Raw genomic sequence first — 24,466 nt, 5'->3', positions numbered from 1 at the left:
CATTCCGTAGCAATCATCTGCGCTTGTTGTAATCTAATTATCAGCAGCTCATCAATCCTGGCGCAATCAATCAACCAATCTCCATCTGTTTGATGGATTCCATGTCCGCTTGCTCCCAAAAATCCAACATCCGAAAGCAAGCGCGTACTAATCCAACGCAAAACCCAATATGCCAGACCGCATTCCATTGGTGCGACTAGCGCAGGATTCACACATGGCGCCACATCCATAAACAGGCTATTAACACCTACGGCACCGTGCAACTGCTGCATTATAATGCGGGTGTGACATGCCCCCGCAACGCCCACTTCGCCCCACGCCAATGCCACTGTCACACCACTGAATGCAATTGCATTTCGCAGCTGCAGCACTTGAAAGTGCCAAATTACACATGGATGAGGTAGCAGTGAGAACAGATAGCTGGAAAGTCATGCATTCGGGAGATGAAATTATAGGGCTGGACATAATATATGAAACATTATGATGTTGTCCTTGCCGCAGCCGTTGCTGCTTCACACGACATCGGATACACTGGGAAAAAGTGATAAAAGTACAACTGATATAATAAAGAACATTAATTAAAACTTCACTTTAAAATATTTCGCTCCACAGCGGTATTTTCAATGCTCTCTTTTGTCCTTAAGCGTAAATAAACATAAAACAATAAAAGCTGCGCTTATTGCCCACTTGTCCTTGAGTGGTTTGCTTGCATAAAGTGCTGCCCACTGTCCACCCACAAAAACCCCATCGCTTTTCCGCGAAACTTTTCGTCAATAAAATATGTGTATGTGCTACATACTTTGCAGCGCCACAGGACGAAGGATAAGAGCGGAGCTGTGCGGGCGGAGTGCAAGGGGGAACATATTGATTTTCCATCAGCGTGCGCTCAACTGTTTAACAATGTGCTAATATTTATTAAAACCGAGCGACGTAAGGCCTCACGTAACGTAATGGCACGTAATGGCGCAGGGTCTCTAAATTGTGACGGCTGAGAAGGACGGTGGAAATGGGAGCTAACACGGTGCTCCGTGTCCTTGTTAGCCGGTAAAGGTAAGAGTGTGTGTAATGTGTTGCAAGGACTCGGCATTCATTAGGCCTCCCTTACGGCTGGCCCACATGTCGTATGATTAATCCCATTTCATTATATTATCGCTAATGCCACATCCTCCTAGCCCTTGTTGCTTCCGCTTTCCGGGCATGAAAAATGGGTTTTGTCCTTACTTTGTTTGAGCTTCGTTGCAGAGTAGGCAGGACCTGTTTCACTTTTACTTACGCATAATTTATTACACATTTGTTGGCCCATTAACCCACCCATCCAACATCTGACCATTAAAACAACTCAATTAACAGTTGACATAATATGCTTTAGTTTTCTTTTAGTTTCCTTTTTTTCAGTTTTTGCTTTTATTTTCGTTTTCTCATTCATTCACTTGTTATTTGCACATTTTAAATTCTTACATTTTAAAAAGTTTTCTTTTAACTTCAGTTTCTGCTCCGACTTCGGTTTCGGTTTATCGTATTTCTGTATGGCTCATATTTTTCAATTAAATACCTTCAAATGTTACGTTTTTGTTTAGCTTTAATAACATTGTTGATTCAGTTTTTCGTTTTTCGATTTTATGTGTTTAATAAACTAGGTTTTTAATGTATATATATATATAGCTTTCTTGATGTCGTAGTTTTATAAATACACATTTACATATACAATATTTACTTCAGTTTTATGCGGTCTTTTAGTTTTCATGTCATACTTTATTTATTTTGAATGCTTAGACCTAAGTATCTCGAGAATTTGTCACCATCTGAAATGCTTGATGAAATTGGAATTGGAATTGTAGACAGAATGTGAAATTGGGCAAAGTTTGAATATGTGTAACATGGACGTGAAACAAAGAATTATTGTGTGTGCATTTGATCGACAGTTGACATTTTTGCAATAAATATCGAATAACTATAAAACGCCTCATCAAACATAATGGGATTTCTAATTTGAATTCGCTTTTCCATTCCTGCAGCCTGCACAATTTAAAAGGCATTATTCTCTTGAAATTTCATATGAAATGGAATGGAATTTGAATGTAAATATGCTCTGTTGATATTTTACATGGTAATTGGAAAAAGCGTGGGGGAAAACGTGTCGGGATTTGGTTTAGTCTCTGAGTAATCATGCTGTATTTCAATAGTGTTTTGTCTGTTATTACTGTTTAATTTGTATTTTGCTTAATGCTTAGCTTGATTAATGAAACTTTTTCCTTTACTTTAATTTTTATCAATAGTTTTTGGTTTTCTGTAACGCTTGATTTATCCTTCTTTTTAATGTATTTGGTTAGCTATGTGCTCTATGGCAAAGTTTGGTGTGATGACAGAAATTAGTCAGACAAAGGATTTTAGTTATCGAAGAGCCCAAATCAAAGCTAGGAATCGGAAATGGAAAATAAACAATTGAAGTATGAATCGAAAAGCGCTTGTAAAACGTCAGAATAATCATTTGAATGTAACATTGTAGAGAGCTTTTTCCATATTTCATAAGGTTTTTCGTTCTTTTAACACTTGACTAATTTTCGTTTGCATTGAGTAACAACAAATAAATTTATGAAATGTGCAACAATTTTTCATCTCAGCCGATTGTATCCTAAATTCAAACCGTTCCATTCCTCTGCACGTGGGGTAATACTTACGTTTATTTAATTTGTACATTACAAGAACGAAACGAAACGAAACAACTTATTCGAGGGTTTTCCCCTTTACATATTTTATGACTTAATTTCTAACCATTCAGATGCAGCCAAAAAAAAAAGTCTCCCCTCAACGAGTTCTGCTTTTGCTCTCCTTTTTATTTATTTTCCTTTAACTTGTAGCTAAATTTTCCCCCTTTGGGTTTAAGTTTCTTTTATATTTTACACAGTTTTTTTTCGCTTTAATTTCTAGGGTTTTTTTTTCGTTTTTTCTATAGCCTGTACTTGAAGTTGAATGTTTTTAGTTTGCATCGTGCTAATTGCCTTTCGGTTGAACATTTATCTGTCTATTAGGATTACGCAAAATGCAAATGAGAATTTCTCCACGCTTCGAGGAAACAGTCGCAAAGTGGCAGTCGAAAGCGTTTTCTCTTCTGGTTGGTATTTTCTGAAAAATGGTTTCCGCTTGCTTCTTTCTTGTGTTTTGTTTAATGCAGTGTTGAGCAGCAGCTTTCTGAAGGGTGCCTTTTGCCTGCTGCTTAATTTTGGCTATAAAAGTTACAAAGGTTGGAAAGAGTCGATCGAAAAAAGCGCCTCTAGGTATGCTAAGCAGCCTATTTACACAATTTTCAATTTCTAAGGGAACCAAAGACTTAGATAGCTTCATTGTATGATACAAAGTCGTACATAAAAAAAAGGCGACAACTTGGCTTGATTTCGGTTTCATCTATAGTTAGGTATGTATATCATATATTTACGTTTTCTGTTTTCTTCTCGTTTCGGTTTTGTGCTAAATATTACGTATACGTCGCTGATTCATAGAAAAACGCAATAGCCAATAGAGTTATGTTGTATGCATACGTTATAGTTATTATAGTTACAGCTTACGATTGAGTTGAGAGTGGCCTTGAGTGGGATCCGTTGCTGGCCGTTGAGCTCACCTTATGTCCGCCTCGAAGGGCTGCCTACACGTTGCCGCCTCCCTGCGCGATTGTGGCTTCACATAGTGCCAGGAATGCTCCTGCTGCGTGCCTTTCCAGTGCCAGCGCCAAGACCATCGCCATCGCCACCTCAGAACGCTGGCGAGGAAGTGCCGCACGTCGCAGGCGAGTGGCGCACATCGATCCACTGGCGGTCCAGGACGCTTCCCCGCCGCCCGCCGGGCGGAACGGACTCGGACCGGCGGGGGCGTGGCCAGAGCGGCGCCCAGCAGCGCAGCGATCCACCGGCAAGCGCCCAGCTGCAGAAGCACACAAACAGGTACACAAACAGACAGCGAGTGGGCGAGGGGCGAGGATGCACTGGTGCCGCGTGCTGCATTGCTGCTGGGAACTCCCCTGGAAACGGAATGGGAAACACCTGTTTAATTTACATCTTTATTGCTGTCCTTATACTCAGACATTGGGCGAACTGAAAAGTCGTTAAGTAGTTTGTTTTGGGCTGTGGCTATGTGAGTGTGCACTGTGAGTAAGTACCACCAAAATGGGCGATACTTCAAATAAAAATCAAAAATATACCATATCACAAAAAATATTTAAAAAATTGAAATTTATAACCTTTTTAATTCCTGAAAGGGAATTTACAGTATTATCAAAATATATTTTTTATTTTTAATTTTGTTTCCTGCATTAAAAATGGATCCTTAGCAGAGATTATCCCTTTACCTTTGAATATCAAGACTTAGCCTCACATAAACCAGCAACTTTAAACGGATTACCACCTCCCACAAAGGGCAGTGGGTGGTGGCACCCAGAAAACTGTCGAACAATAAAACTGCACAGATAAAGGAAAAGCACGAAACAATACTTGGATTGTCACGAAAGTCAAAACAACGAGCAGCTAAATAAAACTAACAAAACGAATCCCCAACTATGCGGCATAAAATAAAGGCAACTGCAAAACGAGAATAGTAAAGCGGACGACTGTTTACAACTTACTGAAACTGTTGCAGGTACAAAAGCTTCAACTGCACCAGCAACTTGCAACTGGAGTTTACAAGCAGAAAGAAAAATCAACATTGTGAAGAACTTAGTCAAGAACTGCGAACCCTGCTTACTTGGGTGTAAATACTATTTGATAATAGAACATGGCTCAATGAAACATTACAAATGTAAATAAACCAAATATTGGCACGTTAAAAATTTATATCATGGGAAATTCTGTTACCTTTTCTTTTATTAATAATTATGATAAATTATAAAATTGTAAATAACCTGAAAACACCCAGTTTACTTAGACCAAACCGAATTGCCAGCACTCGGGACTATTTTATTGGAATTTTTATTTCTATCAGCAAACAAAAGATATCAAAAAATTTTGTGTTGCCCCCTAATAACTTTTGATTCCCTAGCAGAGGAAAAACAATTTTATGCACTGCAGCTGGCAAGGATCGGTTCGGTGCGAAATGAAAGTCCCAACTTGCACTCTAAGTCCACCGTCCTTCGGCAGAAACTGAAAGCCTGAAGCCTGGGAGCCTGAAAGTCAGAAACCAGACCGAACCAGACCGAAAACTCTGACCCCATTGATGACGCAGTGGCTGCTGCTGATGCGGCAAGCCAAACAAGACAGAGACACCACAGATGTCGCTATATGTGCTGTATACCTGATACCTGATGCCTGTACCTGTATATGCATTACAGGTAACAATGAGCAATAAAAAGGGAAAATAATGCAAAAAGTAAGCACAAGATGGCCGCGGAGGAGTAAGAGTGGAAAACTTTGGCGCTGCAACACGATGGCAACAAAAGCGGAATGGCAGCAGAAACAACACTGTCGACGGGCACATAATAATAACAAACAAACAAAGCGAAATGTAACGGCAAGGAACAATGGTAAAAGCAGCAGCAGAACAAGAGACAAAACACAATAATAATCAGAAACAAGTGTGCCAAAGCAGTTAACGGAAACAACGCGCACTGCATGCGCAATATGCTGACGGGGATGAGTGCCCCTCGTCCAGACCGCAAACACTCGGAGAAAAGGGTGTAAAATATTGAAACCGATTTAGGAACTACATTTTTTATTTAACAAGCTCCTTAGATTGATTAAACTACATGGAGGATATTAGTTATTGCATTGCAACAGGATCCTTGCAGAAGTTTTGTGTGAGCTGCCCTAAAAAGTATGCTACAAATGTTAGCCATTAACAGTAACAGAATCTTCAGCTTCTGTAATGTAAGTTCTTAATAACTTTAGCAAAATACTGTTGAGCCTATAAATGATTAATTTATAATTAAAATGTACTCTTTAGTAAATCATGCTTTTAAAATATTATTTGCTTGGCTGTTAAAGGATTTTTTCGCAGTGCCTGCATAATTGTATATGCTCTGCGAAAGGACAACGCCGTGTGACATTATCTAACAGACACGGTTGCTGCGACAACGACGACAACTTGACATTAGTGAAAGTCGCAAAGGAAGTAGCGTGCAGCAACTGCTGTTCTGGCTTTTCCAGCTTTTCCTGCTGCCGCTGTGAGTTTTCCGAGACAGTCGGAGGGTGTGGCGGTTATGGGGCTATCTACGGCAGAGGGGCGAAGCATAAACATAATTTTCATGTGGCACGCGTGCCAGATTCAGCAGGAGGCCGAGACCCCAAAGTTTGTAAGGCAAGTGCATTTAAATACACTGCTTTTGAAGCCACTTAGCATGAGGAATTAAGATGCTCTGAATAGGAATAACCAGCATTCGAACTTAATTATTTATATATCATGTTGTGAGTTTCAATACAGAAACAGTGTAAGCATTTTTAAGTAAAACATAAAGTCACTTGTTGTATCGCATGGAGTTGCGGAGCTGACAACCCTTATTACCTAGTTCATATACCCCTCGAATGTTGGGAAGTCTCCTGAAAATATCTTTTGCCCCCTGGCTAGATTTGCTTGCCAAACATTGACGGTTTCCAGAGTGGTTGGTTACAGACACGGCAGATGAGTATAAATAGGTGGCGCGCTGCGAGGATAATGGTTATCCAGCTAAGTGAGGGGAAAGCGGGTCAAGACACTGTCGCTCCATTCTAGATAATTTTCACGTGCCACTTTTCTAGCAGATTTCACTTAGCTGAGCTCCCGTGTGGTTAAGCTCGAAAAATTGAAAGAGACACCACTTACCCCATCAGCAGGCACTTTCCCCCTACATAGCGAGTCCATTCACTAATCAATATTTGCTCATTGGCTTCCGAAGCGATACCTTTACACTCTTTTGTTGATGTTTTCACGTAGTTTTGCCGAGTTTAAACAACACTTTGTTGGATAGTTATTGTCACCTCCACGTAGCCTGCAACTTTCCCCCTTTTCTGTTTCCGTTTCCTCTGGCGCCCTTTGGCACTCTGTTTTGCCTGACTCTCTTTACGCTGGCCTGGATCTTTCTGGGCTTTTGTGTCACTTCTTGGGCTGCCCGAGGAGCTTTAGCAGCTGCAATTTCTATGGCTGCCTTTGGACTGATTTCAGCCATTGATATGCTGACTCAGGCCGGGTCGTCTGCGTATTAACTACTCTAGGGGGATTTGGATCTCGCTTCTGGGTCTGAGACAGAAATTCTTGAGCTACTGTCGGTACTTAACTCAGCGCGCAAATTCGCTTGCTTAAATGTCTCTTTGCGTTTAGAACTTAAATTAAAAGCGCATTTACTTCTTAAGCGTTCAAGATAACTGCATTCACTGTAATCGCTCAATCCACTTGACTTCATTTAACAGCTTGATAGCAACTCACTGAATTAAATCACTAAATTAAATTAAAAATTTTAAATATTAAGCAATTAAAAGAGCATTCATGAAAAGTTGACTAAATTCATCTAGTACGTTCTATGACTAAAGCAAATGCAATGTGAAACCACTTTTCTTCGCCATTAGCTCATGTCGACTTCTAGTTTTTTATTCGGCTGCACTCGCATTCTTTTCCGCTATTACTTTCAACCGCCCCATTCAACCCATTAGGTTTTGTTGTCTTCCAGGCCAAAACTCGTCGTGTAACCCATTAGCATTCCCATTGTGCAATTCCGTTTTTTGTCACAGTTTCATTTCGTGTATTCCCCGCGTTTTTTCAAGGACCCATTGTTGTATTTTTTGTGGATATCCTGTGGCTGTGTGCGAGTTGTTGTGGATGTGTTGTCGTTGATTTTACTTACCATTGAGCACATGTACTGTAACGCTTTTGGGCTTTGCATTTGATGGATTACACTGATAATGCCCGGAATCTGACGGACGCGCCGATTTAATTAGGAGGAACGATGTGGTCGTATCGCCTTTATTGGTGACCACGGACACGCCTCCGCGCGGCGAATCATAGTTGATGATCTGCGGGTGAGATGGAAACTTCTGGAGGTTATAAAATATTTTGCTACACTTCCTGTTGGGCGGTGCGGGGAGGGACGGACTTCACGATTTTCTACGCCATAAAACCTAGGACAAATTACGCATACGCACTGTTGCACACTAGCCAAATTAAAGTCAGTGGGCGGCGTAGGAAAAGAGAGATTGCAAATAAAACCGAAGCAAAACAATAAAATTAAATCTCTTTGGGGCACAGGGCAAAGAAAGGGGAAAGGGGGAAGAGGGAGGAGTCAGCACTAATGGCAATATTTTTTCCCTTTCTTGTCGCCGCCTCTATAGAAAATACATAACAATAGAGAGAGAACCGTGAACCCTTAAAACCCAATACAATAAGCCAGGGGCAAAAGCATGAAGTGTGGGGAAAACACCTAAGCTGGAAACTAAAACGTGGCCGAGTCCAAACAAAACCGAAATCCATTTAAAGCACGGCACCGAGAACCCTTTTCCCCAGGCTCTGCATCCACTTCCTTCCTTAAATGGCATTTCCTAATATAAAAAAGCGAAAGAAGGAAACTTTTCGCTCGGCAAAGCTAATTTAAAAGTTACTAAATTGAACACTAAAGGGTTTCCACACTTTTCCGGGTGATTCGGGAGGAGGAAAGCGATAATGACGCCCCAAAGTAATTGCTTGTCCTTGAAGATGAAAGTTAGTTTGGGATTAGGGAACTCAGACTCACAGCATTATTGTGATTCCAGAAGATATAGGCTGGTGGCTCCGGTGAGTTTTGTATGATACAGGTAAGGTTTATAGTGGAACCACTTTCTATATACAGATCGGGTGCACCGATGATTTCCGTCGAGGGTTCTGCAAAGGAAAGCGTAATTAAAACGGTGAAGTGCAGACAATTTTATCGTTATTCAAACTGGAATAAAATATCAATTAGCTAAGAGCAAGATTTCCATCTGCGATGGAGGTAGCGAGGTGAAAGGAAAAACATGTTCATCCTTTTCAAGAGACGCAATTGAAAAGCGCCAAGAGGGAGATGAAAATATTTTCCCATTATACTACACTCTTTTGTTATTCAACTCAATCAGAATTTAACGCGGAAACTTTAACCTCTCGAAAGGAGGGAAGGGACACTTTTCGTAGATGGGTCTATAAAGAAAGTGCATTTGAGTTTAACTTGAACGCTTAGGAGTTAAAGCTGAGTGCTGATTCCAAAAGGAAACAACAGTCGAAAAAAATATATATACATTTCCGCATTTAGTTCGAACATAAGTTTCAAGAATATTATTAGAAATATCGGACTGTTAGCGGAGTTCAGTAGAAAGTTTAAACAATGTGTGAAATATTGCTTGCCAGCATTTATATTAACTTAGCTTACCAACGACATTCAGGTGAATGTAGTGACTCATGTGGGGCGTGGTCGATACCTGGCACTCGTAGATACCAGAATCGCGATGTTGCGGGTACTTGATTTGCAGCATCCAGTCTTCAGTCTGCGGCTGATGAATGGCCCGAAAGCGCTGATCCGACGTGTATGTGTATCGGCCAACTGTCAGCAAATGTATGTCCCGATGTCGCACCCACGACACCTGAAGCAGCATCTGAAATGATTGGGGTAAAAAGGAGGAAAGTTTTAGCATGCGAGTTAAGATTTCGGATTTCATTTGTTCGGCAAACAGTTTAAAAAGTCAATTTCATACGCAGCTGCTTGAATGGAGCGTGCTGCTGGGTTGTCCTTTGTGTCGGGGCCACACGTGTAAAATGCAAATTTATTATGAAATATTTTTTATATGATACTTCGCTTGCGCTTGGCAAGGCAAACTTTCAAAGGACAAGAGCAGGTGATGTGAGTTCTTTTCCAGACAAAAAATTGATTGTTACTGGGACTAGCACACACGCACCCACACTGAGAGGAAAAACGCATAAGTTGGAATGGAGTTCGTAAATACGTTTGACTTAAACGTCAATTAGAATGTTTGTGGTTTAATCTCAAGTGCTGCTAAATAAAATTGTTGTGCAAGAAAAGAGACACTTTGATTTGGAAACTAAATTAAATCTGCGCCTAAGCTAAGTAGAAATGCGCAAAAAAGCAATTAAATCATAAATAATATTTTCATTTGCCCCGTGCACTTGGGACCACGCCTTTGCCAACCACCTGCTGTTTTATGTTCAACTTTTTCCCGCCCGAGGACGCAACATTTTTAAGTGACGCTGATTTAGGGGGTTAACAAATTCGAGCGCGGGGCAGTGAGGAAAGGGAGGGGTGGGGAAGTGGGTGGGGTAGAGGGTGGTAAAGGACACGCCTGGCTGTGTTGCGTGTCATACGTCAGCTGCGGGAATTTTCAATTTCAATGACAACAGCTTAGCAACATCCTGCCTAACGATGAACGACGACGTCGAGGACGAGGACGACTTTGCCAAAGTTAATGGACAAGAAACTCTGGGCAGGAAGGAAGGAGCATGAGCTATGAGCGATGATAGGTGGGTGGTGGGGTTGGCCCTTGGACCAGGGACCAGGTGTTAGTTGCCAGACACAAAGGTAAACTTTGGCAGCTGCTTAAGCAAAGTTGCATGTAATTAACACCCGAAGTCCTTCTGCAGTGATACCACATCGCAGGCGAAGTGAGGCAACAACTTTTACGCACAACCACACACTTTTCACTCGTTTTTTTGGCGCGCTGCTTAACTTTTTTTATGCGCATTAAGCTTGTTTACAGTGTCGTAAAATTTTAAGCACATCAATATTCTCCTTCATTTACTGCTTCGCAAACAAACATCAAAATCTGGAAATATTCTTATACAGCTCAATTTGTGAAGCCGAGAAATATGTACTCGTATAAATTATGTAAAGAGGGGTTACCTGGCGAATTCCGCGGTAAAAAGAAGATTCAAGTCGTGGCAAGTTGGTAAGGTGCCAATATATGTTGCTTAAGCTAAATACAAATTTTTATATATTACACGCCATTATTATTTCTTCAAAGACCTCAACGTCCAAAGAAATCTCTATCGCATGCACCTTTCACCTTTCCACTAAATAGTCCACCTTATTTCCTTGGAATTATGGAAAAGCAGCGAGTTTTTCTGACTTTAGCTGTGTGTTCGTGTGTCTGGCATTAAAACATAAAGCTCTCCCCGAGCAAAGCGCAAATGAAAAACGTCATTAATAATGCAGGGACCATCAACATCCGTACGCTGTTTATCATTATAGACGGTGTGAAGCAAAGAGCACACATATACATGTATGTATATACATACACAAGCGTAAAACAGAAGGATTTTTCTTCATCGTTTTTACTTGGCACTTTCCCCACAGCACCAGCTTAATTCTCACCCAGATGCTGCCAAATCTCAGCACCAATGATGTATTACTCCAGGTGGAAAGCTGGGCGAAGGTGGAGGTTGGAGGTGGGAGGGGAGGGAGCGAAAAAATGGGGCGGAAGTGGGTGGTTTTGGGGCGGCTTGTGGCTTGCCGCAGAACTGAAAGCTAATTAGATCTTAAGCTGCCACACGAAGGTAATGAATATATTTTACAGGTTGCCTAATGTGTTGGGGTTTTTTTCGGGCAGCTGATGAGCAAGAAATGGATATTTTCTTAAGCTGTCTGCCTAATAGCATTTTATAGGGGGTATTTAAGGTCTTAGGAGTTTTGAATATTAGGTACAAACTGCTACACAACACAGATATTTGTATGCTATTCAATAAATTTAACTACATGTGTTGTTTAAAAAAGGATGCTTTCTTTAAGTTCAATCTCACGTGCACTGACTCAAACTACCAACTTCCAAGAGCTCTCCATCGTTAATTAACTCGTTCTGCAGGACACAAAGGAGCAGATCGATGAGGCTATCCCACCTAACACGTTTAATGAAGTTATCCCGGGAACGTGGTGTGTCGCACATCCTCGAGCACAAAACTTTCGCATCGTCCTACCACAAGGTGGAAATCATTTGGCCCGCTGCTCTCGATACTCAAACCCCAATTGAGGTTGCCTGCTCTCCTCGCTGCCTCTGTTCACCATTGTGTACAATTTAATAATCACGCAAATTAGTTTTCGAAACCGCAACTCAAACAAGCCAGAACCCCTTGCTAATCACTGGCTGCCAGAAAGTTTGCCTCAAAATGGGAACTGGTAACTGGTAACTGGGAACTGGGAACTGGGAACTCCACTGTGGGAGGTGGTGCTTGCAAGGCACCCGGATTCCGGGACATGTAACATATTATTATCGGAAAAACGGGCAGGGAACTTCTCCGGTCGCCGACGCCGCCGGAAGTGACGGAAACCAAATGACTACGGTCTAGAAGTAACGGCATTGAGCTCCTGCCGAGAAGGCCGAAAAAACAAAATGAATTTTTTGGGGCTTTTTGCTACATTTGAATAGTTCAGGTGAGCGAAGGCCTCGACCGGAAGTGAAAGGGGATGTGGTGATTGTGGTGCTGGAGATTGTGTTTGTGAAATGTTTGCGGCACTTCCTTCCGCTCACGACGCAGAAGTTGAATAAAGTAAAATCTGTTTCCTGTTTGGGTATAATTAATCATTGCGTTCTCTGGCAAGCGGAACAATTAGCCAGCAGCCCCAAAACTCCGCCCCGCATTTTGGGAGCAGCCAACGTGCTAATTAGCCAGCCAGAATAAAAAAAACACCAAATACACAGTGGGGCAGCCACTCATGCACAGCCAACAAATCGCAATTTGATGCCAACGACAAAGAAATTACACGATAATTACAACGCGAATTGTCAAACGATGGCAAACATGTGATTTATGGCGCTGAACTGGAGTTAAAGGTGAGGGAGTAATCATAACATAACAATAAATGTTTAAAATTTTTCTAATCTTTTTTAAATCCGTATAGGGACCTTAGTGGTTTTTATGTTGCAACTCACCGTCTTATTGCCCAGATTCTTGACGCGGCAGTTCAAGTAGGCCGTCTTGCCCAGCAGGGCGGTGACGTTCTTGGAGAAGGCCTTGTCGAAGTAGGGACCCGCATTGCGGGCCTCCTCCAGATCGATGCTGTTGCGATGGAAGCCGGATGCCAGCTGGGAGGAGAATGTGTTGCTGCTGGCGCTGCTGGCCTTGTGGAGGCTGCTGCTCGGGATTCCCGTGATGGTGGTGGAGCTGCCAGAGGAGCTGCCAGAGGAGCTGCGACTGGCATCGGTTGTCAGCGCAGCGGATTCGGAGGCAGCGCCTGATCCGGCGGCGGGATGGCCGTTTTTGTTATTTCCGCTGCTATTGTTGCCGCTTCCACCTCCGCCTTCGCTTCCGGCGACACCAGTGGGACCAGGAGCAGCAGCCTCGCCTGCGCCAGCTGCAGATCCTCCCACTCCTTCGTTGGGCAGGGCATTGTTACTGCTGCTCATATCCTTCGAGTTGTAGGAGTCGCGCTGAGCGGCATAAACTGAAAAGGGAATGGTATTGTAGATGTTACAATCGTGAAAGCCACAATACACAAAGCTAAAATAATTTCCTTAATCAATACATATCAATAAGGCTTTTGAAAACATCTTTTTTTTGATTGAATATTGTACTAATTTACTATGATTTAGTTGACAAGTTTAAGTCTTTACCCTACATTAAATCATGCCCACGCTAACTCCGCAAGGTGTTTTCTCTCGTAAATGTTTCAAATTCAGAAACTTTGCCCTAAAGTCCTTCAATCGATGGCCATAACAAGCGAACTGGAAACCCAAACCGGGAAACCTTGTAACTCGTTTGGCTTGAACTTTTAACAGCCCACAAGCCAACTCCCACTACTTCCATCTTTTGTGGCTGCCATTTAGGTAATTAGCGAATTAAGCACACACACACACACACACACATACACAACAAATTGGAAAAACACGTTTACAACTTTTTTGGGAGGGTAAACAAAGTTTTAGGTGGGTACGCAAGGTAAATCAATTTTTTTTTGTTGTGTTCTCCCCAATTTTTCAACGTTTTTTTCCGTTTGTTTGTTTGCAATTTTTCGTTTATCAAATTTTCATGTTTTTCCGCACAACCCAACGGCGAATGCGTGTGTGTGTGAGTGTGTGAGTGTGTGAGTGTGGTTGTTGACGTAGTTACAAGCAATTTTTATCCGGCATTTATCCATCACTTAGCAGCGAGAACGCCACTGCGTCTGGGCCAGAAACTAAGCTGCTACCCACAGCACACTCGAATTTGGCTCGGATATATCTCGGGGCACTTGATACGCTTATTACGTCGCAGCAGCTAGCACTAACGTCTCTTTACGACACTCTCCTCCAGCAGTTTTATGGGCCAACTCGGCAAGCGTCTGGCTAGCGACTTTATTAGATTAAGCATGTTGTGCACGTCGCCGCCCGGAGACCCAGACATCGACCAGTCCCCTGAACGGACTGAGATGCTTCCAGTGACTCGGTCTCTCGGTCACCGTGAAGATAGCCAAACAGAAGTGTACATTGTGGGATCCTGGCCAGCTTGTTTACCTAACATTACTCATACGCCGCGTGCACCAATTGCAAGAAGAACTCTTCTAAGTAAAAAATCTCAAAAAATCAGATATAAATTTAAAGATGTGATATTGTTGCCTTGGAATATTTTCTTTAAAAAAAAGGATTTTCAAAACGACAGATCAAGCTCCTAAAAATCTCTTTTCTGCATTTTTGAAACGTTTTCAAAAGTCTTTGGTAAATCTGAAGTCTAGTATCTGGTCACGTTTTGTGCGACTGAGCTCATCGCCTGTTGGCGAACATATCCCACATGCATGCTCGTCTTATCACTCCCTCTGCTTCCCTGCTGTGTTCCCAGTTCCCTGTTCCCTGTCCTTTGGAGCCAGCCAGTTTACTACCCAAACTATTAGCTGAGCATCAGCTTTGGCCCGCTGGCCATGTTCGTACCAGATAAGTCGAATATCCTTCATCATCTGCTCCAGCTTCAACTGCTTTTGCCTTCCCTCAGAGGTTTTTCATCCGCCATTCGCCACTCTCCTCCTCCATGCTCCATTCTCCATTCACCCAAGCCAAAATGCCATTGACAGCCAAAGCGTTGGGAGTAGTCTGCAGTTTGGCCCTGCTCTTTGGTCTGCCGGCTGGCTTCAATTGGCAGTACCCGAAGAATGTTGCTAATAACCTGACTCCACCCATGTCCTGTTGCGTGGGAGTTTGAAAAAGGGGGCGGAAGGGGGCGGCAACCGGGCCAAACATGATAATAAATAAAACGCCTCGGGCTAGAAATTAAAATAAATTGACTGCCTGGGACAAAAGACCGCACCGTCAACTGTTGGCTGCCAAACATAAATTAGAGCAGCAGCGAAAATATTTATTTTCCCTCACTTTATTATCCTTATGCCCTTGCAAGGGATCACTAAATTTGAGGAATATATTTTTAGATGTTAACCAAGGGTATGAGTATATTGACAGCCAAATAAGAAATAAATATAATAATAATAATCATGCTATTTTAATTCGGTTCTTGAAAGCGCAATTTAAGAGCTTTCAATTCTATTTTATCAGTTTACTAGTTGATACTACCAAATTCAATTAAATGAAATATTAAAATAATTTTATCAGTTTACTAGTTGATACTACAAAATTCAATTAAATTAAATATTAAAATAATATGATACAAGGTATGTTGTGTTTAAAGGGTATTAAGAAACGCATTTCGTGTTTGCCATTAAATGTTTGGTCTTATTCTGGGCTCCATTTCCCTTTTTGGCTTGAAAGCGCCCTGCAGGAATCCGAAAGTCGTGTACCGAGGTCGCAGTTTCAGTGGCAGACGCAGTTCTTGCCGTGTTCACGTCTCATGTCCCGGATCCTGAGTCCTGAGTCCTAAGTCCGAAGTTCTGAGTCCTGAGTCCTGAGTTCTGAGTCCGGAGTCCCAAGTACCAGGTCCTGAGTCCCATGTCTTATGTCCGGGTTCGTTTCGTCGACGTCAACGTCAGCAACTTGAACACAAGTAGACCGCAAGGCATGTTCCTGTTGCTCATCTGTAGCCTCGTCCTTGTCGTGTTCCTGTTCTTGTTCTTGCTCTTGTTTTTGTGCTGGCTCTGGTTCTGGTTCTTGGTCCTGTTCTTCCCTCTCTTTCTGCACCCCAACATGCCGTCTCTTTCCGTTGGCTTGCTGAATTACTACGCCCGCACAGTTATTATTAACGAGGGTGGCGGTTGGTTGTTGTTGTCAGAAACATTTGAAATGTCAAAACTTTTAGGTCCCCCCTCGCGCACGTGTTATGTATGCGTTTGTCTGCCTTCTGAGGTGAACTGTCGGGGAACATCAGCGAAAACAGAGGCACGACAGTCACGCTTAAATTTTTAAATTCACTTAAAAAATTAAAAAACATTTGCGACTCCCCAAACGATTTGCACGGGCATTGTACGAGTATATTTAAATATTTAAAGGTTTCCATTTGTCATGGAGCCTTGGGCCTTGTTTGTGTGGCTTTTACCCGGACTCTGGTCAAACGAAGAAAAACTTTCCGGTGGCAGACCTCTCATCTTTGTTTCATTTGCTAGGTGATTCTTCTTGGGAATTGCTTGAGGAACTTCCATGGAATCGGACAAGGTAATTCTAGCCGCAGATTAATATTCTTTGTTAGCTTCAATGGCCGCTAGATAAGATTTCTTCCTGGATATCAGTGCTTAGTTACCAATGAAATGGAAATAGGAGCTAGTACTTCAGGATTCGCTCTCGATATCAACGAAGAGTAAGTAAACTATGAGCACTTTAGATAATTAAGAAAATTAACATTTCATAGATGTACCGGAACATAAATCTCTACTGCTGCGAATTCCTTGGAGTTTCCTTTGAAAAAATTTGCCAACTAATTTGAATATCCGTTGGCATGTTATTTATCTGTGAATCTGGCATACACTGCCCACGACTGCCCGGTTCATTAGTGCCTAATGATGACTTAACTCCTTCCAGCCGCTAATCCTTTGGCATTCGACTTTGGCCCAAAGGCAGGTGCGTCATTAGACCGGCGCACGGCATATGAAAAATGAAAGTCAAACGAACGCAGAGCCTGCCAGGACACACACACACACTCGCCCACGCAATCAGGGCTCGGAATTTCCACATCGCCTGGGAGTTGCTTTCGGCCAGGCCAAAACATTGATTTCCCAAGACTTTTCAGGCACACAAAATTAATTACCTAACCTAAAAACGCAGCCCACAAGGCAACAAAACCCAGAACACAAAATACCAAAATAAAAATAAAAAAAAAAAGAATGAGAAAAACCAGCACACGAAAGACGTTGGAATTATGTAAGAACGAAATGCCGAGCCAAGGAGGCGCACTCTCATTTTTCCGGCTACTCGATGCTGATAGATTTTCCCTCTCGATTTTCCGGCTCGCTTTGATTTGGCTCCGCTTTTCTGCTGACTCATTTGGGCATGACAACCACGGCCAAAATGAATGATATCGAAAATCGAAATCAATAAATGAAATTGGTCAAATCAATTTGGCAACAATTGCACTTTTGCGACTGGGGCACACAGAAAAAAGGGGGCAACTGGAGCACGAAATTTGATTAAAGTTTTCGTTTTACCATGTTTGTTGTTGGTCTTCTGCCTGCCGCATAAAAAAAAATGCAATTGGAATGGGAAATGAGCTTGGCCTGTGGATAAAGCCAAAACTGTAGCCGGAATTAAGGCGGAGGCAGAGCCATTTGCAATGCAACTTTCTGTTGCAGCGGAAAGTGGAAACTTTTTACGACACTGGATTACCGAATTGTAAGTTGGTTTTATGAGAAATGAGAAATGGGCTTAGGTTCATTTTTCGAGAGGCAGATAAACTAATTATTTAATGAACATTTTATGGGATATTTCTAAGCTTTAATTTGTGTAGTTTCTTCTGCCTAAAAAGTACTTAGTAATTCAATTTAAAATTTGGCATGGTTTACAGGGTATGACTCACCTCCATTGCCGGACATCAGAGCCATGACAACGACGAGCATGCTGAGCATAATCAGCGCTCTTTGCCGTCCAAAGTTGCAGCTGCAACCGCTGATGCTGCTGCTGCTGCTGTTGCTGCTACTGATGTTGCTGCTGCTGCTGGTGTTGTTGCAGGTGGGTGAGTTGCCGATGACCCTGTCGGCGGTGGATGGGCCACATCCTGGCCACAGTCTTATGCAATCCGTGCCGTGCTGCGGTGAGTCAGTGGACTCCGGCTGCAGATGTTGTCGTTGTCGCCTGGCTTTGCATGTTGCCACTGCCGCCGCTCGTTGCCTTAAATTCGTTCGTTGATGCTGCTGCTGTTGCTGCTGTTGCTGCTTTTGCTGCTGGCGCATTTCCATTTGAAAAGTTGCCATAATATTTCACTAGCGAGCGTGGTGCCCCAGCCCCTTGCGCCACTATGCGGATTTCCCTTGCTCCCTTTGCACCCCCGTTGGCACTTTTCCGCCGGCGAAAACCTATTTGAAAATGTGTTTGTGGACTAGCTGAGGGGCGTGGCTGGGGGCGGCCTGATTAGCGCCTGCCGTCATCATCATTCTGCCGCGATGCGTGAAATTGCCGCAAGTGGAGGTCGAAAGGAAAGGAAATCCACTTGTGAATTTCCCTTCTATAGTTTATCCTTCTGCTGGCCGTGTAACTACTTTGCATTTGTTCTGCTCGACAGAGGCTGACAAATCGCCGCCATTTTTCCAGCGATTTATATTTTATTTAATTTCGGCTCGAACACAATCTCACTTAATCTTCATTAGCCGATTGCTGCCCATCCAGGACTGAGGATTGCAGGATGCCAGGACTCAGCTGCCTGCGAACGAAAAGGACAAACAAAACCGTTTCGGGGCGTTAAAAATGTTTGGAATTTCATTAAAAATTCAAACGTCAATGTCAAAATAAATGGAAATTTGTGTGTGTGAGTGTTTGTGTGTTTGTGTGTTTGTGTTGGTGCCTTGGTCGGCACGTGCTGTTGTTGCTGCTGGGAAAACAACCGAAAAACGCTCGAAAATCGCCCGAAAACTCTGCCCTTTCCACCTGAAACCAGGACCCACGTTCCCATTCCTTGCATATAGAAATGTATTACATTATCTCCGTGGCGCGTGGCTCGCCTGTCTTCTGGATTGGCGTTCTTTGCTTTATGAATGTGTTTCTGTAACTGGTGACAACAGTTTTCCCGATCCAAGAAATTGTAAGAATAACGCGGAAATTCGCGCTGCGCTGGCAAAAATGTAATGTAATTTTTATTAAAGGCAAAAAATATAAATTTAATTCGCCAGAGTCCGAAGCTTGGAATTTCTGGTAAGCAAGGAATTTTAATTCGCATTTATTTAGGGCACAATACTATTCATAAATGCATTTTAAAAGTTCAAACAACAATACTCTTCTAGGATTTCTCAGTACCTTCTTTTTTGTGGGAGGCCCCAAGAATTTTAACTCAACGAAATATAAATAACAGCTAATAAAACCCATTAAAAGTTCAGGTCGCATTAATTTTTGTTCCTCCAGCAACTTTCGCTATAAATCCTTTCCCAACTCCAGATCATGAGCAAAAGGACGAAAGCAACAGCAAACTGGCTAAATTAAAGATAACTTTTCACTCGATTCGGCATTTGTTTGCAGACCCAGGAGAGCACTTGCATTCCATTTTCCGAAAAACTTTCCACTAATGCCTCCCAGCGCTGATCATATTATGTCTATTTACAACTTTCATTATTCATTTTTGCGACAAGCGAAAGGCGCAGTGCTATGGCATGCAGTGGAAGTGGAAAGATACAAAGTGCCTGACAGAATCCAAAATAATGGGGCACAAAGCGTTAAACAAAAGGCGACAAAAAATCGTTGGGAGAATGAAACAAAAACCTAGGACTCGTCACAGTGTAAGTTACAGCAAAAGTTTCATTTAAAACTGTCGAGCTGAGTCGCCGAAACTTTTAAGCCCACCGCCTCCCAGGCACTTTGGAAGTTGCAAAAAAATGTGCCCTTCCCCACCGAATGCCTCGCATTGGGGCAGATGGGGCAGAGGGGGCAGTTGGGGATGGAAAGTCATCAAGTGCAATGTCAGAGCCTGACAGAATATGCAGCAGTCCCCAGTTCGGCGTGTCGATGCGTGGCAAATGCGAGCGAAATGTGCCACAAAACTTTCGCCGGCCAACAATGGACGGCGCCGAGGAAAACTGTCGAAATGCGGCATAGGAAAAGCTCAAGGTGAAGCCTGCCGTAATTTTTCCTTTTCTCAAGCATTTTTCTCCGCTGGCTGCTGTCGGTGGTTAGTTTTAATTAGTGCCAAGGTCCGTCCTGGGTTAAGCACGTCACTCTGATGGCCGGGCATTAAGTTGTAAGTGCCAGGGCGTGACCGGCTAACCACGCTTCCTCCCACCCAACCACCCACCAAAAACCACCTACCACCCACCGAACATCAGGCATTGAAAGAACACCTGGACCCAGGTTGAAGCCCATGCATAATTAAAGACCGACGTCTCATTAAAATTTCCATTAAAAACTGGGTGGCCAACCGTACAATGGCCCAGTGCAAGGGGATAAGTTAATCCTTTCCACCGCAAAAACAGCAATATCCTTTTTTATACGAGTATGCAATACCCCAGCACAAATGCTAATATAATATGATTAATATTACTTAAATAAAATGCAGCCAAAAATCGTTAAGCCTCTGCAATAAATGGTTTTTAAAACAAACATTTCAGAGCGGAACATTTCAGCACTCTTTGCTGGTTCGATAATTTTTCAAAAGCTTCGTGCTTATATCCTGCGCTATCCTTTATCCTTTTAATGTCACGTGAGGCATGGCCCATTGAAGTGAACTCTTGATGGGCCATCAATGCATTGACATTTAAAGCGACAGCTGTCAGGTCAAACCAAAGTGGAACACGGCCACAGGACCTTCCTTCTCACCGATTAATCAAATATGCATGACCAGAGTAATTATGTTTGATTAACACCCATACGTACGCATACATATATGTTATATATATATAAATATTTCTTTTAATTATGTCTTCGCTCGGTTGCAATTGTGTCCGATGCCCATCTATTATTTTTTCGCTTGACAATTTTCTGCCTTTGTTTGCTTTTGATTTCCTGCTATTTATCAAACATTTGCATAATATTTCATTCATTCAAAACTGGACTCTCAAAGAGTTTCAGTAGTAAACAAAAGGTATTCATAAAAATTTAAATCAAGTAAATACGTCAATGCCAAAACAAATATAATGGAAGTGTTTTGTGTTGCACTTGCATCGCATATTCAACTTTATTGTGCAATTTTAAAATGCTGCAACAATTGTAAGCTGATTAAATAGGAAAATATATTCAGGTCACGGAGTCATAAGCAAATTTAATCGGCCACAGTTACTTTTTGTTTCAATCCACCTCAATGAATTTGAGGAAACCATTCACAAAAAATACAATATTTTCTTTATAATATGACTGCATTTTATGAACTCTTTTTTTACCGAAAGAAGGTATTCTAAGTGTCTGCCTGAAATCTTACAAGCTCCACGAAGACATGAAAGCACTTTTGTTCCAGATCCTTAATGAAAATATAAGTAAGCTGTTCCATTGTATAGATAAAATTCAACTTAAAATGCCTTTTTCTGTGCGGCCTACTCCACTTATTTGTATCTTTCGGTTACTCGCATATTGAAGCAACCTTATGAATTTCTCGTATGTGTGACTTAAGCTGATTTGGGGCAGACAATGAAGAAGGAAAGTCAAGGCAAGGAAAAGGTTAAGTACAATAAAAATAATTTATGTATTTGGGCAACTTTTTGGAGCGCAAAGTTCCACCTCCCAGCCATAATATGTGACCTTGTTGAAGCAGCGTGTAAATAAAATGTTGTTTTATTTTCCGAGAAAATGTCTTGCATAAAACGGCAATCTTGCCGGCCGGAAAGTCTTAGTTACCTTTTCTGAGCTCACAGGCAATGGTGTTGGAAAAGTGGTCAAAGGTGTACCTTCTGGGCATATTTTCCAAGGCAATCTCAGTAATGGAAATTTGTGGTGGTGGCCACAGGAATATGTGGTGCATGAGTGAAAAACTACGACTCTTGGTAAAACTGAAAATGAGATATCTCACATGACCTATTTAATGGTTAGCAGTTCGAGTTTATGGATCTTTGTGATGCAAACAATAAGCATGCTTAAGCAATAATAGAAAAAGAGTTTAAATAGGCTTTTTAGTTTGTTTTGTAATGATTTCTGAAGACCAAATTACTGGTCGTAGTGACTAAGAAAATGTTTAAGTCCAGTTGCCTGATTAAAATTCTTTTAATCAGCTCTCAACGATTACTTTATATATTCCATTTCCAAATTCAAAAAGTCTATTTGTTATTTAATTAAAAATATCCATAATTATAATTAAAGCATACTTTTCAGTCTTTTAGTATCATCCTTTATTAGCATAAATTGCGTCCCCGACAACATTCGATAAGTTGATTGGAATCCCAAGCACACCCACCTGTGTGTTTAGGCACGTGTGTGCCCAGGGAAATTCTTGGCATTTTCATAATTAAATTGAGCTGACAATCCAAGACCCCCCACCCCGCTGGCAACCTTTTCCTGACCAACACCGAACCACAGCAAAGTGTAGCAGTAAAAACAATAAAACGCAAAAATGTAACCGTGCCACCCGTTGGCTCGGCTTTTCCGCCACTGGGAAAACCAACGCACCATCCCAACTCAAACAATGACACAAATGTGTGGGACTTTGTTGATGTGTTTTTTTCTTTTTTGTAAGGCAATACATGATTACTGGTGTTAACTAGACAATGAAATCACGTTATTGGATAATTAGCTCAATAAAATTAAAAGGACTCACCTTTCTTCGCCGTGTTTGTTCTTTGCTGCTGTATGTTGTCACCTTTCGTTGATTGAATGGTTTTTGATTAAACTGAAGTTTACTTTAAAGTTTCGGTAGCGAATCCTTGGAGTTTTGCCTGTGTTAGGTTACACTTTTTTCAATTTTTTATCATCTATATAAAGGGACTTTAATATTTGCCTTATCTCACCCCATCAAGGCCTGTGAACTCATTTTGTTTGCCCCTTTTCTTTCATGTGTTGAATATCTCAGCCGTGTGATTCCCGTATTTAAACCATTTCTCGCCCTTTTTCCCATTTTATGCAAATATTCCTGGTTAAGCGGAATGCGACCCTAATTTATGGCCCCAAAGGGAATGCGAAAGAAAAAAACTAAAAAGCAAAAGTTCAGACGAGGCAAAATCGCAACACTTTCCGCGAAATTTAAAAGGGAAAGGCTAAAAGTATTTCAAATGATTATTTTTTTAATTCTCGGACCCCGTTCAGAGATATGGACGACCTTGGCGGTCCTAAAAAACTGAATAAAGTTGAATGCAATTTGTTGGGTGAGTTGGCTGTGTGCGAGTGTATGCTAATATTCCACAGTCGCCGTGTGGCCTTGACAGGTGAGAATTGAGGTGAAGGATCAGTTTGGGGCAGGTTCGGGTTTTGTGTTTAGTTTGGCTTTGAATTTCAGTTTGGTAGTCGAGTATTCAAGGATCGCTGGCACTCTCGCACACTTTAATTCGGGATATTCGTTTCACTTGAGTGTTGCATACTTGATTTTGCATCCTGGCACGCAGGTCTGAATTTTCATATTTGCGAACATTTTTTCATATATTTCCTTACTCTCACATTGCGTGCGTATGTTTCACATTGGCTTATTTATTATTTACCTTTATTGCACACTCGACAACTTTTACTTTCGACTAGCGCACCCGTGTCCGTGTCCGTGTGAGTAAGCCCACTTGTGCGTGTGTGAGTGGCGTATTGAGGTTGTCCTCCGAACAGGACCTTCCACCGCTTTTCACCGTGAGAACGAACCGAACGATACGACTGCACTGAATACACTGAAAGCCACACGAACGGCGTCGGCTTGAAAAGCCTGGCGACCAGCCAAAGCTCCCATTTTCCTCTTCCCCTTTTTGGCGATAGAGAGCGAGCTTTTCCGCCTAGCACAGTGGGGCAAAATCGATGCATCCCGCCAGCTCACTTCCAGTCGGATTTCCCTCTCTCCGATGCCACTTTCGAACTTCCCAAATCGCGTTGGATCTCTTTTACATGCTGCTCTCTTAAGGCCAGCATTCAATGGCCATCTGTTGGCATCCTTAGAATGCCACAACTCTTTGGCCTGCTTTACAGAATTCAACACTTGCCAATAATGCAACTTTTTTCCACATAAAAGGGTAAAGTGAAAAACGAATTAAGCCAACTTTTCCCAATTCGTTGAATGTAACAAAGGAATACTCTCTTTGTATCTTGCAGGACATTTATAAGAATGCCATTTATTACTTTGTCTTAGGTGGTTTTCCTACGAATTCCTTTAAAGGTCAAAGCTGTTAAGCAATATTCGCCACCTTTCAGTAAATATTATTCCAATTTGATGTTCTTATCCCATGAGTTTATGCATTTCAAAATAAAAGACAAGCTTTAAGTATTTGTTAGAAGAATTTGGTTAAAGAAATCTTCTTATACATTGGCTTAGTTGATTCTTTAAGTACTGCAATTCGATTTTTACAAAGCTGTCAGCGCTTTGGAAAGCGTTATTTAAATCCCGCCAGCCATAAAACGCTGTCCTGTTCCAA

General features: G+C 41.9%; 1 protein-coding gene across 6 annotated transcripts; it reads right to left on the bottom strand.

The window, feature by feature from the left end:
* Positions 1-1,343: 1,343 nt before the first annotated feature.
* Positions 1,344-23,738, bottom strand: LOC6537248 (homeotic protein female sterile). Of its 6 annotated transcripts, none has more exons than XM_015192741.3 (8): positions 23,558-23,738; positions 22,684-22,837; positions 17,821-18,660; positions 12,831-13,342; positions 9,326-9,548; positions 8,678-8,805; positions 7,796-7,982; positions 1,344-4,034 (listed from the first exon to the last, which is right to left on the bottom strand). In XM_015192741.3, exons 3-8 carry the CDS (start codon positions 18,212-18,214, stop codon positions 3,613-3,615), a joined length of 1,866 nt encoding a protein of 621 aa, XP_015048227.1. In that variant the 5' UTR covers positions 18,215-18,660; positions 22,684-22,837; positions 23,558-23,738; the 3' UTR covers positions 1,344-3,612. The 6 variants fall into 6 exon arrangements, with proteins under 6 accessions (XP_015048227.1, XP_015048226.1, XP_039232330.1 ...); XM_015192740.2 differs by having other exon boundaries at positions 22,684-22,801; XM_039376396.2 differs by having other exon boundaries at positions 7,796-7,964; positions 22,684-22,801.
* Between the last annotated feature and the right edge of the window lie 728 nt (positions 23,739-24,466).

This window comes from Drosophila yakuba, chromosome 3R, assembly GCF_016746365.2.
Source record: "Drosophila yakuba strain Tai18E2 chromosome 3R, Prin_Dyak_Tai18E2_2.1, whole genome shotgun sequence".
Classification (NCBI taxonomy): Eukaryota; Metazoa; Arthropoda; class Insecta; order Diptera; family Drosophilidae; genus Drosophila; species Drosophila yakuba.
Note: the sequence above shows the minus strand (reverse complement) of the source record. Positions and strands in the feature narration are given on the sequence as shown.